Below are 19,097 nucleotides of genomic sequence, written 5' to 3'. Positions count from 1 at the left end.
CAATTTATTATTGTGTGTAAATGGAAAAAGGTGAGAACAGTGACAGTACCATTTGCGTAAAGTGCAGTGCACACATTTGTTTGCCCGTTTGTGTCACATCAGTTTGTTCTAGTGTCTTATTTAAACTAAGTTGCTAGATAATACTATTGATCCAAATACTGTTGATCGGCCTCAAGTGAAGGTGGTTTGTTTGTGCTGAATAATTTAACTATCGAATACAGTCCTTTATGTAACATGGGTTCATGATTGTTTACATGCTAGATCCACGGTGTTGGTACTTTATGATCCTTTCTGTTTTAAGTGCTTTGCCACCATCTTTTGGTATTTATACGCAATTACAGACCCCATTTACACAAACGATATTTTGTTTCATTTTGCTCCCTCACTGTACTGATTGTGAATTGAACCTTGAACTTAAAACCAAGGTACGTACAGCGAATGTGCTGTGTTAGCGAATGTGCTGAAATAAATGGCGTGTCAAAGTCGCCGGGCGGAACGAAACAGGTGCCCTGGTGTTTTTCCGCCACTCTCAGCAAAATAAAACCTGCAGTCCGACTGCTCTGAAAATAACCGGCGCACGGTTACGTTGCCAATTACAGCGCGCATCCATCCAGCTAAGCTGTTAGCAATACCTGACACTAACGTAGCGAAATGCAACGCTCGCTCTCCGGTTACATTTCCATGCTGGCGGGGGCCGAGGCAGGGCGTACCATCATGTGACGACCCATTGGCATTGGTGAGGATTTGCAAGACTGGTGATTAACGGTGGCCTTGTGGGTTGCATCAGTGCCGGATCGTGTCACACCGGCCATTTTATTGGGTACACTTCCACTATGGCTCCTCTGCGTCTAATTCTGCCTCCTTGAAGATATTTAAGTCCACAACCTACTGCACACATCGTTAAGTGGCATTAAAAAAAAATGGATAGCTGACACCATACGTTTGCAGCAGAAAGATCCAATTCTGAATTTGTGGTATGTGCACCCCGGGGGCTGAGCGAGATTTAAAAGTGTAATGGCGATCTGGTATATTAATTACACATTTACATTATGTTTTTCCGACGTGTGCATGATTAAACACGATGCCTTGAAATTTTTTTTTTCTATTAAGGCAAGAGAGGGGGTGCACCATCTCTGTTGAAAAGGTTTGAACAGCGTTTTTGCTTCTTTACATTTTTGAAATGTTCTGCATATAGGCAACAATGTCATTAAAATGCAGCCATGTCGCACACTGAATCACAAAATTGCCTGAAGGCAACGGAATTTGCAAATCGTGACTGTATTGCAGGCGCACCAAAGTACCTCGCCAAATATTTTAGTCGTTGAGAAATTTCAGTTAAGGGACGAGAAACATTATCTTGATTAATTAATCTTGTTTAAGGAGGGTTTCATACTTTGAGACCTGTTTGTGTGCGACTTTTTACTTGAGTCTGTGTGTGGGGAAGAGCACCGTGCAAGCAAAGATGAAATGTTGAAAGGGGTGTGCCTGGCTTAAAAAAGTTGCGTCTGACATACTCACGCATGGACATCCCATCCGTTTTACAAAACATCTTTCAATGTTACAATGGCTGTACATTGCTGAAAAAGGACCACATAGGGACCACCACAACGTTTTTAAAACTCACACAGAATTTCAAAATTGCCGGCTCACGTTTGCAACTTTTTTTTAGGGTGTAAGCAGGTAAGAACGGGCACACCATCTCTATTGAAACGGTGAAAGCTTTTTTTTGTTTCTTTGTGTTAATTTTTTAAATCCAACTGATTAGCCTCTCTGTATTTATTAACAATTTTGATTTGTGAATTTGAGCTATGGGAGGAGAAGCGTTATGAAGCTCATTATAACAACAGCAAGGCTGTGTTCAACCACTGACGGATGAGTGCACAAAGTTTAAGAAGAAGTGCTGAAGTGTACCTTTTGGGGTCCACCAACTTGTAGAGTTTCCCACTGTGCGACTGCGCCATGCTTTTACTGCTCGCCAGTAAGTAGCCTTCACCTGAAACGAAATGGAAAAAGCTCACATGAAAGACTTTGAAACACTCACGACAAGGAAGCATGCGGGGATCATTTAATGAAGAACAGCAAAATTCCATAAGGGGACAATGTGTAAACATGTCTGCGGGGTCCCGCGTCTTTCGGGACGCACGCCCGCGAGCGGGAATCTAAATACCTCCTTAAAAACAGCAAGTGTGACAGCTGGCGTGGGCGAGGTGATCAAACATTTATGATGGCTGTTGTTGAGTGACTGTTTGACTTAATCAGAAACACTGCAGCTGACAGTTTATAATCCCGCCAGTGACTGGTGGTCTGCAGCTGATATAATGTTCTGTATCACATTAGGCCGCTCACCTCACTTCACCCGAGCGCTCCCAAGTTGACAGCAACACAGTACACCCGTGCAAAACATTGCACCGTAGGTGGCCCGGTATGCAAAATGTGAGGGTTTTGGATTATATGTGTGCTGTTTTATGGAAAGGACATTTAATCCAGCAGGAAGTACAAATTTAATATCCTGCTGACTGAAAGACAAAACCGTATTTCCTCAAATGGTGGCGGTCCCTCGCAGGGTGGGTCATCCACTGACAAAACAAACGCCTCCCTCAAATAGTAACGTTGCTTATCTCGAATTGCTCATACACGGAAATTCAAGCGTTAACTGCATCCTGTTGCTCACCAAAACAGCAGCACCTACCAAAGCATGTAAACAGTCGCTAACAATGATTAGCAGATGTAGTCAATAGCTACAGTCTGCTTCTGTCCTCGTTATTGTTTTAAACTCTTGTTTTGTTTAGCATAAATTATAAAATGGTAACATTGGTTAGTATTAGTTTAAAAAAAATAAAAGACCTCCCACCAATAAATGCTACCGACCACCAGTATTGGCAGCAATAGAGTAAGGTTAAAGGTCACTTTGAAAATTGCAGTTTTTCCCCCCAATCTTGTTGCCAGAGTCATGACAATTGATAAATATATAGATATATATATTAACAGTTTTCTCCGGGCTTCCTTCTACATTCTAAAACCATGCATGTTAGGTTCAATGAAAACTCCTAAATTTTACATGGTGTGAACGTGAGTGTGAATGGCTGTTTGTCTACATGTGCCCTGCGATTGGCTGGCCACCACTGCAGTGTGAACCCCGCCTCTCGCCCAACGTCAGCTCGGATAGGCTCCCACACACCCGCGATCCTAATACAGCTACAGAAAATGGATGGCTGTACTACACTGGTAAGCTTGTTTAATATTCCTCAAATAAAGGCCTTGCGCCAATAAATATTACCAGCCAGTATTTGCAGGAATACGGCAATCTTACAAATCCCTTTGAAAATGTTAGTTCATTTTACTCCCCTCAATCTTGTTGCCAGAATCATGAAAATTTTAAAATGATAAACCAGAATAACATTCATCCATCAATCCATTTTCCATACCGCTTGTCGCGGGTGAGTTGGAACCTGCACTGCAAAAATTAAAATCGAACCAAGATTAAATGTCTCAAATCAGGGAAACTATGGTTTTTATTTTTTTGTCTGCCAAGATATTTCTTCTGACCAGGGAGTTGTGTTTTATTGTAAGAGCATTTCAATTGCTTTAAGCATTTGTAGATTAAATTATTCCTCAATTCATTACAGGTCATTTGTAGGGCAAATAAATAATGAAAAACAATTCATCATCATTGCCACACTGACCCAGTTCATCTTCTCCGAATCCCAGGATGTTTCCCACTAGCATGGAGCCGCAGGATCCGGCTGAGCCCAGACAAAGCGGTTTCTCCTGCCACTGGTCGCTTGCTGCTGACGGCGTTATCGATGACTTCTGGAGAATCCGCAGGTTTCTATGACAAACACATAGATGGGACATAACAACAACAACAACAAATAATAATAATTCTTGCTTGCTATTGGTTGGTTAGAGAATGTCATGGAGCACATGACCTCGTAGACTGTCCTCCACTCCAATTGATGCCTCAATTAAACATTGGGTGTGGCTTCCAATTGAATGAATAAATGCTGAAACTCAAATGGAAGCATGGACGTGCCATCTGTAAAGCCGATGGTCGAGTTCAAAGAGAAAGTGCGGCTATATGCAGCGTGGAACATTCCAGAGTTTGTTTGTCGGCTGTGTCACGTTTTTACTGTAAAACACAAAGTTGCCTAAAGAGTCTGACATGGTATGTGTAATGCTTACAGTAGAGGTCAAAGACAAAGAAACGAAACAGAACATGGTTATGGAGCATTTCAGCGAATAGCTGATAGGTTCCACTGAAAAAAATGTGAATAGCTAAATTTGTGAATATCGAACCGTAAATAGGTTCACGGTATGTCAAATATGGACAACATTGTGGAATGGCCACCTCTCTACTGGAGCGTTACATTACATGTTTCAGTAGGTCCTGCTGTTTTGGTTCACGACTGAGCACAAACAGGTTAGCTTTTTTTGTGTGAGCACCATAGTTTATTTGTGGAAATAAGCGATATAATGTTATTAAGCTAAATGCCTTAGTCATTGTACATGCTCTTTACTCTCAACAGTATAGTAAATAAACAACCCTGTGGCTGCTATATGAGAAAATGTGGTGATAAGGGGTATTTATTTAATTTTGTATAGCGATAAAGCGTGTGAACTGTTTACTTTGTGCAATATGGTACTCTGACCACTTTCCTATGAAGCCACTTGAGACATCGTTGCATCACCAAGACTTTTTTCAGCCACAACAAAACACCCGCAAATTGGCACGTAATTAAGGCCACCGCACATTGTTTCAAACCCAATCCCAAACATCCTAAGAGGAGGGGAATTTTCTTGCCGTTATTTACTTCCTTTTTGCCTCTTCAAGCGTCAGCGTTTGACATCAACAATCAAGGATGAATTACAAACCAAAGAAAAGTGTGAACAGCGCAGGGCAGGATGTCTCATCTCCATTTACACCGAACTGGCCGGGCCACTGTGGCGAGAGTAACACAATATCTGCATCCCCCAAATCCCACCCCCACGCAGTTGGAACTTTGTATTTACCCTGGTACGACCTGATGCAAGGGACAGACTGAATAGGCTGAGAACGAGAGAAGACAGTCGTGATCATGTTTAAGTAAGAGCAAAAATGGTGAGCCAGTCTCGTAGATCAGAGAAACAACAAAACTTTCTGAGGCTAAGAAATACAAGATTTCACAGGTTATTCTCAGGGCATTGAATCAATCGTAACTGGACTGTTCTGTTTGTTTTTCTAAGACAAACAGAACAGTCCAGTTGCGATCCATTCAATGCCCTGAGAATGAAATGTTCTGGATGAATGAGAATATTCACAGGCACATCACAGGTTATTGTGGCAAGAGTTGACTGCGAAGCCCCTTTGAAAGTTCCCAAGTCTGTCTGATGGATACAAGTGTGTGTCGCACCTTTAACTGTAAAACATGCACATGCCGCAAGGGCGCGATGTGACATCTGTAAAGCTGACGTTAGTTTGAGAAGAGAAAGTACTGACATAGGGCTGCAGCTCGCTATCGAATATTTTTAGAATCGATTATTCTATTGATTATTCCATCGATTCTTCCTTTCTTCGAAAATTATTTTGCAGCAGTTTACTTCAACACCATTTTACCAAATGACTGTTTATTAACTGATTTTTGTTGTTTATTTGGTATTGTTTAATCATTAAACAATACCAAATAAACAACAAATAAATAACAATTAAGCAATATCACACGAGAGGGAGAGACATTGTACTCACCAACCTTTTTGAAACAGAGCTACATCTTTGGTACTGATTAATGAGAAGGTCTACTAGTTCTATATACACTTCTGAGGCTGCTTCAGGTTGAACTACTACGTCAGTTGCAGGTTATTCACACTATGGCTGCAAAGAATGATTATTTTCATAATAGATAAAAGCTGACTTTATAATGTCCTTACCCAAGCCTATCTCCAAACACGTAACTGCCATACAATCTTCTAGACTGGCAACCCCTGTAGATGAAGCCCCCCACTGGTGGTGCTCCTCGAATGGACTGCAGGTCGTAGACGGAAGGTTCGTTCTCTGCACAGTGTGAAGAAGAGGAAATTTGGGGATTTAGTCAGTTGTTAGTGTTACGATGGTCTCTGTGTACCGAAAAAATATCAGAATCAATCCCCTGCTTCACAATAGGTATACTAAAAGCAGCAGAAACCATGCAGCATTTATCGTATCAGTCAGAATGAGACTACCTGGTTTTGCCCCCAAAAAGTGTCAATAGTGCGCAGAGCCGCACAGGGTCGAGTAGGTACGATGCCATTTTATGGCAATATTTTCCCAGCGATAATGATAATATTACGGTAGAGTGATCATGGGAAAATGGATTGTGAACGGGGTCAGCAGTATTTTGTAAAAACACAACACAAACGACTTGGCATTTGGTGGAGTTAGTGCACACAAAACAATCCGTACTTGTTTATATTTGGACAGGGACAGTATTGATATCTGTTGTTGCCGTATTGATACTGCCTTACAAGAGATAATGATGTGACATATCGCAAACACACTCATTAGACTGTGCAGGTAGATAACATTTTGTGAGTGTATATCTTATTAGACAACACTCAGATTGTAAAATTTGTATTATTATTAAAATAAAGTCATATTTCTAGGTGGAAAAAAAGCTGGGGGGTTTCAAGAGAAAAAGTATTTTTACACAAATGAAGTCATACATTTTGAGAAAAAGCATTAAAATATTACATGAATAAAGTTTTTTTTTGGGCGCAAATTAGCCATAATAAGAATAAAAACATTTCCAGAAAAAAAGTAGCATTTGTTTTTATGAACGAAAATTTTATTTTTCGAGAAAAAAAGTTGTATTACAAAAATTGTCATAGTATTAAAATAATACATGAATATTTTCTAGAAAAGGGTAATAATGTTATAAAAATCAATTTTTTATTTTATTTTTGTGTGTAAAAAAAGCAGTATTTACTATATAACTGACAAACTAAGTACAGCATCACTGAGTATCTGGAAAAGGGAGGTTAGAAACTAGTGTCTTGTCATAATTACAGTATAGTTTGTGAGAAAGATTAGGCCAAACAACAATAGCGCCATGGCCATTAAATGTGACAGTGGAGCCGTTTCTGAGGTTTTCGCGGAACAACTCTCTGGGTCGGCATTTTGTCCGTACCGCATGGACTTTGGCAGACGTCCGCACTGTCCCCCTGTCCGGTTCATAAGTTTGACGCTGATGTAATAAGACTTATTTTTGGAGTGCAGTGGTCTTGGCAATGGGAAATGTGAATGGCGGCTGGCGCGCTGATTTCCCAACGGTAATGACTTTCCAGTTGAGATAATTGGCCCCTGTCGTGGACCATCCCTCATGGGGGGGCAAGTATACAATCTGGTTGCCAAAGTCGTCGTTATTAAGACAAACACCCGTAATTTATTTGTGGAAGGAAAGTGGGTTAAAATGATCAATACCACCATTTTTACCCTCTCATTGTGAGCGGAACCCCGCTGAGATTTGCGTTTTCAACAATGCTTAGCCGTCACCCCTGCGGTTATAGCTGTCGACAGCTCTAAATCGAAAGTGTGAATGTAATTTTGCACTATGTTGGCATATTTATGCTGCACAAGAGGGGTGAGGATGGAAGTGTGTGTATGTGTGCGTGTATGTGTGCATGTGCATAGGGGGCGTTATTTCTCTGGCACTCACAACATTTTTACATTTAACCTTCTCTACCTCGGCAGTTGTCCTGAATTGTTTCTCAACATGTAGCCAAAGCTGTGTTCTTACAAAGTGCCATTTGTAAAAGAAGAGGTGGAGAAAACGTTTGAAAAATCTTTGTTCTCGATTTAAAGCCAAAATCTCAAGCAGGCACTGTGTTTCCAACAGTACTTACATCATGAACAATGCTACAGAATAAAGGAATTCTGAATACCACATTTCTTAAAATACTTCTTTGAATTAGACGCCATACCTCAATTAGTTGCTGGGCACGTATTTAAAAAAAGAAATAAATAAACAACCTCTATTGTATGCATGCCTCCATTTTACTACCCATTTTTGTCGTCATAGTAATTACTATATCAGTTCACACAAACATTAAGCTGACCCCATTTGAACTTCATTACTAACCAACACAGCAACATCCACCGAGGCCCATAAGCAGTTACGTAGATGAATTCATGTGTGGAGATGAGTTTCCTCAAATAGAAGTCCCCTTTTCCCCCATTGGTAAAGAACATGTTGTTCCCATTAAAGAATTTATTGCTGAGCCCAGTTGAAAACTGTTGCTAATGAATTCAGGAGCAAGCTTAGATCTCATTCAGATGAAGCGTGGAATCTTTCTCTGTGTTGTCAACAAGGTCCCTCAAATGGACACCTCGCTTTTCTCCACCGGGAAGAAAATGTAGACTGTATGGTTCCCAAACAGATATGACAAGAGTTAACTGCTGAGCGCAGTTGAACTCTGTTGCTAACCAAAACTCTCTCAGATTAAGTGAGGAGTCTTACCCTGGGTGTCGCGCTCCCTGAAATAGACACCCCTTTTTCTCAATGGAAGAAGATCCATCCATTTTCTTTTATCGCTTATCCTCACTAGGGTGGCGGGCTGCTGAAGCCTATCCCAGCCATCTTCGGGCGGGAGGCGGGGTACACCCTGAACCGGTCACCAGCCAATCGCAGGGCACATAAAAACAAACAACCATTGACACTTACGGGCAATTTAGAGTCTTCAATCAACCTACCACACATGTTTTTGGAATGTGGGAGGAAACCGGAGAGCCCGGAAAAAACCCACGCAGGCACGGGGAGAACATGCAAACGGCACACAGGTGGGGCCGGGATTTGAACCCCGGTCCCCAGAACTGTGAGGCAGATGTGCTAACCAGTCGTTCACCGTGCCGGCATGGAAGAAGACGTCACCAAAAAATGTTGCTAACCAAAATAGCAGCACCATACCACATACACAGTCTCTCGGGTAGTTAGGAGATTTACCGTCTGCACAGTATTAAAGATGAGCTTACATTTTTACCTTTTTCTAGTATGATAAACTCCAGTTTCACATGCTATAAATTGTAAAATAATTCTAAAATAAATGCCTCTCCCCCATCTGCAGTTGAGTCATTTGCACCTATACAGTAAGAAACTTGAACTCACCGTAGTCTTTCCCCTTGGACATCTCCAATATTCTTCCCGTGGTGGAGTTTTTGCCACTAGCATCCGTGCAGAGCATGAGGAGGCTCCCGTTCTCCGTCTGGAGCCGATCCACACTGCACCTACGCCACATAGAACGGCAAAAAATTAACACAGAACAACACAATATGTGTGACGTCTGTGTGTTCCACCCCTTTCTTTTTTTGTGATTGACTAACCTGCCCGGGTCATGTAGGCCTTGTGCAAAAATTTCCGGGGGCTGGTTGGTGCTGTTGAAGTACGGGTTGTCCCGAGGTATGGAATAGGGGGACGTGCAGCCGTCCGTGTCCACGTCTACCCTGAGCATGGACCCTGTGAAATCACTGCGTACAAATGCACCCTTTAGGCTTTGGACCACCTTCTTGCCTTAATACCGTTAGAACCTTACTCACCTGAGTCCATCCATCTCCTCCATGTCGTCCAGGGTGATCATCCCGTCCCCCAAGACGATGTACAGCAGACCGTCGGGGCTGAAAAGGAGCTGCCCACCCAGATGTTTCCGGTGCAGTTCGGCCACTTCCATCAGTACCCGAATGGTCCGGGTGTCCACCTGGTTTGGGTTCTTTCTGAGGGAAAAAAGAAAAAACAGACTCTTTCACACACGGATCCTGTGTCACAGACCTGGCATGGGGTTGTCTATGTCTTTTATACTGAACCCAGTGAAGAGAGCTATCGCCATGACAGTGTTCACTTTCAGCAAAGTGACACAGAGCAGCTAGTATAAAATAGTTGTCGTTAAAGGTCGGACTCGCCATCTAAATCCCCAATCACTATTCGCATTGACAGTAAAAAATGACAAGCAAATCAAAACTGAATCTTTACTGTTTATACTATTCCCAAATAAAGACACCTGCATGTCATTGTCCAACAGATAAAAAATCCAATTTGATTATTTGAAAACTATTTATGGCCTCCTGGTTACATCCTGGCAGGTTTGTGTGTGTGTGTGTGTGTGTGAGTGTGTGTGGGTTTGTGTGTGTGGAGGGGTTGTTTTTCGCAACACCAAAGAGGCTGACGCATTTTGGTAACTGCCAAAAAGGTTTTCAAAATGCTTCTTTTTAAGATCCCTTGCCGTACTGTGGCCGTATCGGTGCAGTAAAATGCGTAAATGCCTCCAGATCTCAATCAATCAAGAGTTCATACCTTTCTCTATTTAGTTTTTTTTTTTTTTTTTTTTTAGGCCTTGTCATCATCTGTGGAGGTTTAAAAATGGAACAAGCCTATTTTAACAAAGTAATGAGTGTGAAGTACAGATACTGTATCGGTTTTCAAATGGAGGTAGTAAAAATACAGTTGTCAGAAAAATAAATAAAATATAGATACCTGAAATATCTACTTAAGTGCAGTAACAAAGTACAGTGAAAACCTGCATGTTTGCAGTTCGGCATTTGCAAATTCACCTATTTGCGGATTATTAATTTTTTAAACCTATCCTTTGTTATTCACCAAAAAAACTTAATTATGAGTTGATTAGTTTCATGTAGTTTCAAAAGTAGTGCTTTGCCATCATCTTGCTGGATTCTCTCATCAATGGACTACGTTAAACTGAGTTGAGGAGTTTCGTTTTGACCCCCAAAATTGTGCTTTGCCACCATGTTGTGGCATCTTTGTGTCAAGAAACTACGTTGAAGTGAGTTGAGGAGTTTCATTTAGAAAAAAATAGTGCTTTGCTGCTATGCTATAGTATCTATAGGCAATCGTAAAATCATCAGTGGGGGGACCTCAATTAGTCGTAGATTTTTGCTGTTAGCGACAAGGCTACATCCCCATGTCCCACGAATAACACAGTGGTACGTTGCGATACAAACTTTTTTGCTTTGACTTGCAAGTAAACATTTGAGATAGGAGCGCTGTATGGTGGCAGTGAACTCAACTCAACTCACAACAAGCAGCAGTTTGGTATATACTGAACAATTCTTCAAAAGAGGCTTCAAGCTGTTTATTGCCACTCCTAGTTGAAGTTTCCCTTCAAACTAAACCATTTTTTAAATACACGTATATTTAAGACAAGTACATAACTTAAAGTCTGTTAGCTTAATGCTAACACAAAATGGGAAACGCCACAGAATGGCTAACGAATAGCATCTATATGGCAGTGTTCTATTAATAACACTTAAAGCAACCTTATTTGAACACAAATGGTGAAAAAAAACATGTAGACAGAACATAAGAGTACTCACAGGCATACATTCTTTATCCTCTGCGAAAATCGACTAATATTACTGCAGCCTTATGGCACTTAGTTGTAAAACATTTTGTGTATATATTTATGCACGTACTTTACTCTCCCCTGGTGGCCAAGTTGCACACAATAGAAGGAGCTGCAAGGAATTAATCATGATAGAAAAACTAATTATTTGCATTCCATTTAATAATGTCATTACTATACGTCTTTAATGAAGTACAAAATTATAGAATGCTACGTTCCTTATTAAAAAACACATAGCAAACATAGTTCTTGGGGGGCTGGGGTGTGGGGGTCCTGGAACAGATTAATTGCATTTCCATTCATTTCAATGGGGAAAGATGATTTGAGATACGAGTGTTTTGAGTTCTGAGCATACTCATGGAACGAATTAAGTTTGTAGCTGAAGGCACTACTGTTTTTGTAGTTTTACATTATTTCCCGCCACTGATGAACGAAAGGTAAAAATACTGACTGAGACCAAGTGAAACCCATCAGTGGCATTAAAAAACCTAGAAATGTCAAATTGAGACACGAGGCAGACAGTGGGCGGGCGATGACATTACACAGTCTATTGCAAAGTGAGGCTTTGGCTTCGCTCGTACGAGCAACAATTAATCCTCGCTTGTTTTCAGTGACTAAAGGTCCTGCAATTTGCCAAAATAAATACATAAATAAATGAATAAATAAAAAGCAGCTTTATAAAGAAAATAACGACGCTGTAAAAGTGCCATCGAATACTCTAATTGAGTTACGGCCCCGTGCAGCGCAGTCAGTCAGCAAGACGGCGTGCCAAAACTGTAATTAAGATTAGATCATTAAGGCAAATGGACTGGTGTGATTGAAAAGAGGTTTGTGAGAGAAGATTGTTTTCACCAACAACCCTTTATCGTAGGAGATTCAAATGAATGCCATAATGTTAATTTAGCAGAACGCTGAGGTGTGCCTGCTCTTAACACCTTTTTTTGTAAACTGTCTAAAAACTGAAGTATTGAGGATTTAGAGTCAATTATATGATAGCTCGAAATGTCCCGCCCCCCCAATATTTTATAATTATTATTTCAGTGACAGAGGCTTAAAAATGTATCATTAAATTGTCAGAAATAATACGTTTGTTAACTTATCGTTATATACAGTCCCATCCAAAAGTTTCAGAACGGCGAGGTCAATTCCTTGTTTTTGTTGCATATTGAAGACATTTGAGTTTCAGATCAAAAGATTATTAGACAGAAGTTCAGAATTTCAGTTTTAATTTCATGGTATTTACATCTAGATGTGTTGAACAACTCGGGACAGAGCACCTTTCGTTTGAAGCCACACACTTTTCAAGTGAGCAAAAGTATTGGGACATGTGAGTGATGGGTGTTTGTAGTTGCTCTTAGATTGATTGCTTAAACATTCGATAGTGCTTGTTTTTGCCTTTGGGTTTCACCTGTGAATACTGCATTTGCTGTTAAGCAAACATGAAGACCAGAGAGCTATCCATGGGAGAAAAGCAAACCATTTTGAAGCTGAGAGAAGAGGGAAAATTGCACAACCATTGGGCGTAATACAACAATAGTGCTTGTTTTTGCCTTTGGGTTTCACCTGTGAATACTGCATTTGCTGTTAAGCAAACATGAAGACCAGAGAGCTGTCCATGGGAGAAAAGCAGACCATTTTGAAGCTGAGAGAAGAGGGAAAATTGAAGAGGGAAAATTGCACAAACTTTGGGCGTAATACAACAATTTCGAATGTCTTGAAAAAGAAAGAAACTACTGGTGTACTGAGCGACAGACATCGAACAAGTCGGCCAAGGGTATCAACAGAAGTTGATGATAGAAACACTGTGAGAGCTGTGAAGAAACACTCAAAGACAACAGTCAGTGACATCACTGCCAACCTCCACAGGACAGGGGTGGAGGTATCACAATCCACTGTTCGAAGACTTTGAGAGAATAAATATACAGCCCATACCACAAGATACAAACCACTCATCAGCAAAAAGAATCGAATGGCCAGATTGGACTTTGCAAAGTAGTACACAGATGAAATACAAAAGTTTTGTAACAAAGTTTAATGGCCTGATGAGACCAAGATTAACCTGTACCAAAGTGATGGAAAGGTCAACGTATGGAGAAAGAAAGGATCTGCTAATGATCCAAAATACACAAGCTCATCTGTGAAGCATTGTGGAGGTAATGTCATGGCTTGGGCTTGCATGGCTGCTTCTGGAACGGGCTCACTTGTCTTTATTGATGTACAGTAAATGTACTGGCCAGTTATACTACTTCTGCTTGTTAGTTTTACTGGCAAGGTAGCTTAAAACCACAAATTAACTTCATGCGCATAATGACAGTTTGGACGTTTCCATACACTTTGAATTATTGGCTGGCGCCAATACGTATTTTCTCTAATGCATAATGTATACACAGAGTATAAAGCGCTCTAACACCAGTAAAAGTAAAGGCTGTTTTTTATATTGACTATAATATGATTAAATATTTCATTAAAAACAGAGTAATTGTTTTTGTAAAAATTACAACTTCATTCTTGTATTTTGATTTCTGTGCTCATAATAGTGCAACTCCATTTTTGTATGATTGAGTCTTTTTCTAATAATATTACAACTTTATTCTTTTTTGTTCTAGTAATATATATATATATATATATATATATATATATATATATATATATATTTATATATTTATATAGGAGTAATATATTAATACTTTTTGTCTCATAAAATGTAATTTTTTCTCGCAATATTACTAGTTTACTCTAGCAATCATTTTTCTCGTATTCTTTTCTCATATTATAATGACTTTATTCGTGTAAAATAAAATAATAATTCTCGTAATTTTATAACTTTTGTCCATTTTATGTCATAATAGTGCGAATTAAATCTCTAATTATTTTGGGTTTTCTTCATAATATTACAGTGTAGTTACACATTTTATTTCTTGAGATTTTACGACTATATCCTTAGAATATAATTGTTTTCCCCTGTAATATTACAACAAATGTTTTTGTTTTTTTCTCGTAATATGACTGTAATCTCGTATCTCAAAATATTACAACTTTTGCCTCCTGTCACAATGTCTTCTTGTAATATTACAACAACCGTATTCTTGTAAAATAATATTTTTTTCATTTTCCATAAACATATTTGGGTTTATGTTGGACTAAAATCATTTTTGTTTAACTAAATATGCAGTTGCATAGAACTAACTTGTGCACTTGTCATATTTGTAAGATTTGTGTACTGTTTTTATTAAAAATGCAATGACAAAAGTTTGCTTAATGGAAACCATCCGCGAATATACCTTTTCATAATATTTGTAAACAACCTGCGCCAGGGTACTTCTGGCCGTCAGAAAGTGATATTCTACTGCTGACTTGAACTGAAAACGATAACACATAGAACACAACGTTAGATACTTTCTGCTTAAATACAGTAATCCCTCGTGCATAGTGTTACTATACACTATGTATATTTTATTCGTTGTAATATGGTTTAATAAGTTTTTTTTTTTTTTTACAAACAGTTTGAATGTTTTAGGCCAGGAAGCGTTTATTTTACCACAAAAAATTACAGCACACTCAAAATCCCGCAATATGGTGAATTGTGCGGAATATGAAGGTGAACTGCGATATAGCGAGAGGAACACTGGAATTGTAAATGTTCATACGGACAATAAAACATTACCACACCCATATTCTATCACTAACCGGGATTGCTTTCTTTGTGATAACAGAATGTGATCAACGTGCACTTGTGCTTGACTGGTCTTACGTTACCTGGACACGGTGTACTCCACTACGCGGAGAATGTGGTCGTGCGGCCCGATGGCCCAGCGCTCCTGGTTGGTGGTGTAGGACACGTAGAGCTTGCCATTCTTTTTATAATTGGGATGGAATGCCAGGCTTAGCAGGCCCCTTTCATCTCCGCCCTGCAGTCAGATGGCAAAGCACAAAAGATCCAGGAGTTAATTATGTCCCGCCTCGGCCTCTCCTTGGTCGTGTGAGTTCGGAATCGCCCCCCTCCACGTCCCCCCCAACACACCCTCTAATCCCCCTTTTTATTTATCCATCACATTCTCTTTGACAGCCATCGCATTCTCTCATTCTTCCCTTTCAAACCATCGCCTGTTTCACTTCACACCTCCACCAACCTCCTTGAATATACCATTACCCGCCATTATAAAGCATTTGACTCCGAGCGCAGCGGTTCGCGCCTCCTCTTACAACCCCGCCCACTCCTCTTTGGTTATGTGCGCTTGTCCTCAGGGATCAGGGTCCCCGCAGCCGCCCACCCCACCCCTCCCATGATGCCCCGGGGCCCTCCGAGGTGGCCCCCCATTGTGCGGTGATTTGTGTGTGTAATCTTTGGGGGATATCCGTGAATGCGGAGCTGAGTGGCTCAAAGAATTTATTAGCTCGCTCACAGTTCATAGAGAGCACAAAAGTGCAGAGTGCTTCAACTCCGTGCCACCCCACCAACCCAGTCGTCCGCGCTCCTTCCTGGTTTCCACAAAATGCATGCAAAATTCACGGCTTAAGGGGCAAAGGAGGGAGGGGGGTGCGGGGGGTTAAAAAAAAAAAAACTACTAAGGAGGCTGCCAACTCCCACTGTCTTGGCAACATGTTTAGAAAACATCTAAATTGCTTGTGTAATATGTAAACCTTTGTCCCAGCCCCAGAGACAGCTCTGCCGCTTGTCACTACCCTGGTGGTCCTGCCGTCATAGCTCGCTCACTTGCTGTAATAATCAGCAAAAGCACCAAGCCAAGCTAGGCCGGGCCAGGGAGATTGACCATTTATGTGGCACTCTTCTTCACAAAAGAACGAGCACAGGCTTTTTAGGTGTGAAGAATGTTTATGAAAGTGCTTCTGGATGGTGGATGATACATATTTTACACAAAAATCATTCCATCCATCCATTTTCTGTACCGCTTATCTTCATCCTTTAAGAAAAAGCACAATGCATGAAGTCGAATCGCCTCTCCATCTACATTACCTCAATACCACACATTACCAAAGGATGAGTAGTTTTATTTTAGCTTTATTATACTGTTAAATTGTTAACAGTACTTATACACTTGTACGACAGTTAAGAACGTTGCATGAAGTCAACTCACATCTCCAGGTCCCGCAACGCGTCTTTAAATGAGTATTTTTTTATTTTGTTTTTACTTTACTTTTATTACACTGCAGTTAACCTATTTTTCCACTTGACTGACAGTTAAGAAAGTGGAAAAGTGTGACGCATAAAGTTGGTTCGCCTATTTCCCTAAATGTTAAGTTTTTGTTTTATATTCCATTTATTATACAGAGGTCTGCGATTGGGCGAGAGGCAGGGTACACCCTGGACTGGTCGCCATCCAATGTCAGCTGGGATAAGCTCCAGCTCAACAAAACTGGACCAAAGTTTGTACATCACGTAGTGATTTACTGCACCACTCGAAGTCGTGTTTGGATGGCGTAAGGTGTATGCAGACAGTGACATGCGCCAGTTGTGGAACCAAAATGGATGACATGGCGCACTGGAATGTACTACAAGTGCCGAGGAACAAGAACAGAGACCCACACCAAGAACCTTGGGGGTTCCATTGATGTTGTGAAAGTTGTTGAGATGCATGACAGTCTGACGAGCTCGCTCAAGTCAAATAAAAATGGGGGGGCACAAATTTCAGGATGTTTTATGGAGATGTCTATATATTGGATCTGGAGATGCAGCGACCCACAGCCCTAAAATAAACCAAAGGTAACTGCAATTCCAAAGACGCCGTGATCCGAGGCCAAGGGGGTGACACCCTTAATAAACAGTGTTGCAACCGAATGATCTTTTTCCTCCCTTGGTAATAACTCCTTGGATTGCTTCATTGTACAATAGCCATCCCTCTATGGGAGTCCTAATCACAGCATCTGTCAGCAGACTTCCAGTCAGGCAGGGGGGGTCCGAATGAATCTTTTAAGGTATTATCTTTTCATTTGTCATAAACACCTGCTGCTGCATTCCTTTCTTCCCTCCACTTGTGTTAACTGGGGTATCTGGCTTTGGCATTGCAAAAAATCTGTAAAAGCAGGGATGAGGAAGGGTTGTATAATAACATCTCAAGATACAAGCAATGGTAACCCCGTCCTAGTTTTGGGTACAAATACATGACAAAGGTCTGGTAAAAATTGGAATGTACAGATCGATGCCCGTTCGCATGGACCTCCAAAAACGTTATGTGCATGCCAAGCCAGTAGTTGGCGATGTTACTTTGTAAATACTACATCAACTGCTTCTCCGAGCATACAAAACGGTCTTCTAAGACGAGAGTAGATCCGAGTTTAGAAGTTGACGCAACTCGGTAGCGGTATAGTAAATTACTCATGCCTAGACAAGACACTCATGTCCCCAGTTTTGACGGGTGGGAATTGCAATGCTGTTCTTCAAAAACGTCCTCAAAGAGACCCATTTTTGAAGGCCGTGCTTACATTTTGATAAAAAAAACTAACATCAATTGGTTTTCTATAGCATGCATACTGTATGTACACATTTAGACATATTTCACACAAAAGTCAAAAGGAAAACACTTTATATTCATATTCAGTCAAAACCGGTTTAAACTGTCACTTTGGCTGCTTTTACTCTACACGACAAAGGCCCTGTAAAATCGTGAACATACAGATGACTACGTTGACGCAATGATAGGCAGTTCACATTGACCTTCAAAAACAACAAAATATTGTTTAATGCCCAGTAATTGGCGATGTCACGATATGTATTGTGCACCGACTGCTTGTCCTTCCCTCTGAAATATCCATCTGTCTATCTCTTGCTGTGAAAGTGCGTTTAGAATTTGACGTAATAAGCAACATTATACACCACATTCGAAATGCGAATTCTACAACTGCCCTGTGTTTTGCCATTGTTGTTTACATATTTATGCATGCCTAGGCTGAATGCACATTCTCCATTTTCACTGGTGGGAACGGTGACACTGCTGCTCTTCAATTACCTCGTCTTTGTAATCCATTTCCAAGTACTGTACTTGGGATATTTATGATTTTTTCGGGGAAGGCATTTTCCTTGGACAGCATATGTACACATGTCCAGTCTCTCTAAAACATGCCATTCTTCGGTGCGAAACACCGTTGTTATGTAAATGTGTGGGAATCCCCCCCCCACAGTTTATATATGCATTTAGTGACAACAGGTTTAAATGGTCCCTTGGGCAACACAATTATGGTGTTTTGTGACACAATTTGGACACGGATAATGGCAGCGTAAAGACGAAAACAAAATACAGGGAATCGGATCCCTTAAGATCAGAATCAGGCCTCTTAGAAATCAAAATATCTGCCAACGTGACTGTGCCGTAAACATACAGATTAGATCTACCCTGTCGTCATCTGAAAATAGCAATCATAATGTATATACACGAAGAAGATATACTTGTTTCAGTTGTTTAGTAAATGCAAAAGCAGTGATATTGGAATTTAGGTCACATATACATACACAATACATTTAATAATAGGCCCTATATTGGAAGTGGAGTCTTTGACCTGCAGTGTAAATCCAGCCTTAAGGAATTAAAAGCATGTGGAATGTCTTTATCTGCTCCATAAAAATAAGAGAAAATCAATCCTTTTGGCCAGCCTTGTACGTATCAGAATGTCATTTATTCCAAGTTTGTCTGCATCCAAGATAGCCGAGATAAAGAGGATGACGCGCTGGAACTTATTTATTCAAACTATGATGTGATATTTCACTGCTGCCGTTTTCAAGGGCT

At 40.5% G+C, this 19,097-nt stretch overlaps 1 protein-coding gene across 4 annotated transcripts in view; it reads right to left on the bottom strand.

Annotated features, from left to right (window-relative positions):
* The window catches only part of hhip (hedgehog interacting protein), a 56,198-nt gene that overhangs the window by 15,675 nt on the left and 21,426 nt on the right, over nucleotides 1-19,097 (bottom strand). For all 4 annotated transcript variants that reach the window (XM_061770913.1, XM_061770916.1, XM_061770915.1 and 1 more), the window contains exons 5-11: nucleotides 15,115-15,266; nucleotides 9,542-9,715; nucleotides 9,329-9,472; nucleotides 9,114-9,232; nucleotides 5,905-6,028; nucleotides 3,684-3,829; nucleotides 1,912-1,993 (exon numbers count right to left, since the gene is read on the bottom strand). In XM_061770913.1, coding sequence (XP_061626897.1) covers nucleotides 1,912-1,993; nucleotides 3,684-3,829; nucleotides 5,905-6,028; nucleotides 9,114-9,232; nucleotides 9,329-9,472; nucleotides 9,542-9,715; nucleotides 15,115-15,266 — 941 coding nt within the window. The remainder of the gene's footprint in view (nucleotides 1-1,911; nucleotides 1,994-3,683; nucleotides 3,830-5,904; nucleotides 6,029-9,113; nucleotides 9,233-9,328; nucleotides 9,473-9,541; nucleotides 9,716-15,114; nucleotides 15,267-19,097) is intronic.

The sequence above is a fragment of the Phyllopteryx taeniolatus genome, chromosome 4 (genome assembly GCF_024500385.1).
Source record: "Phyllopteryx taeniolatus isolate TA_2022b chromosome 4, UOR_Ptae_1.2, whole genome shotgun sequence".
NCBI lineage: Eukaryota > Metazoa > Chordata > Actinopteri > Syngnathiformes > Syngnathidae > Phyllopteryx > Phyllopteryx taeniolatus.
The sequence above is the reverse complement of the archived record's forward strand: the minus strand, read 5'-3'. Positions and strand labels throughout refer to the sequence as shown.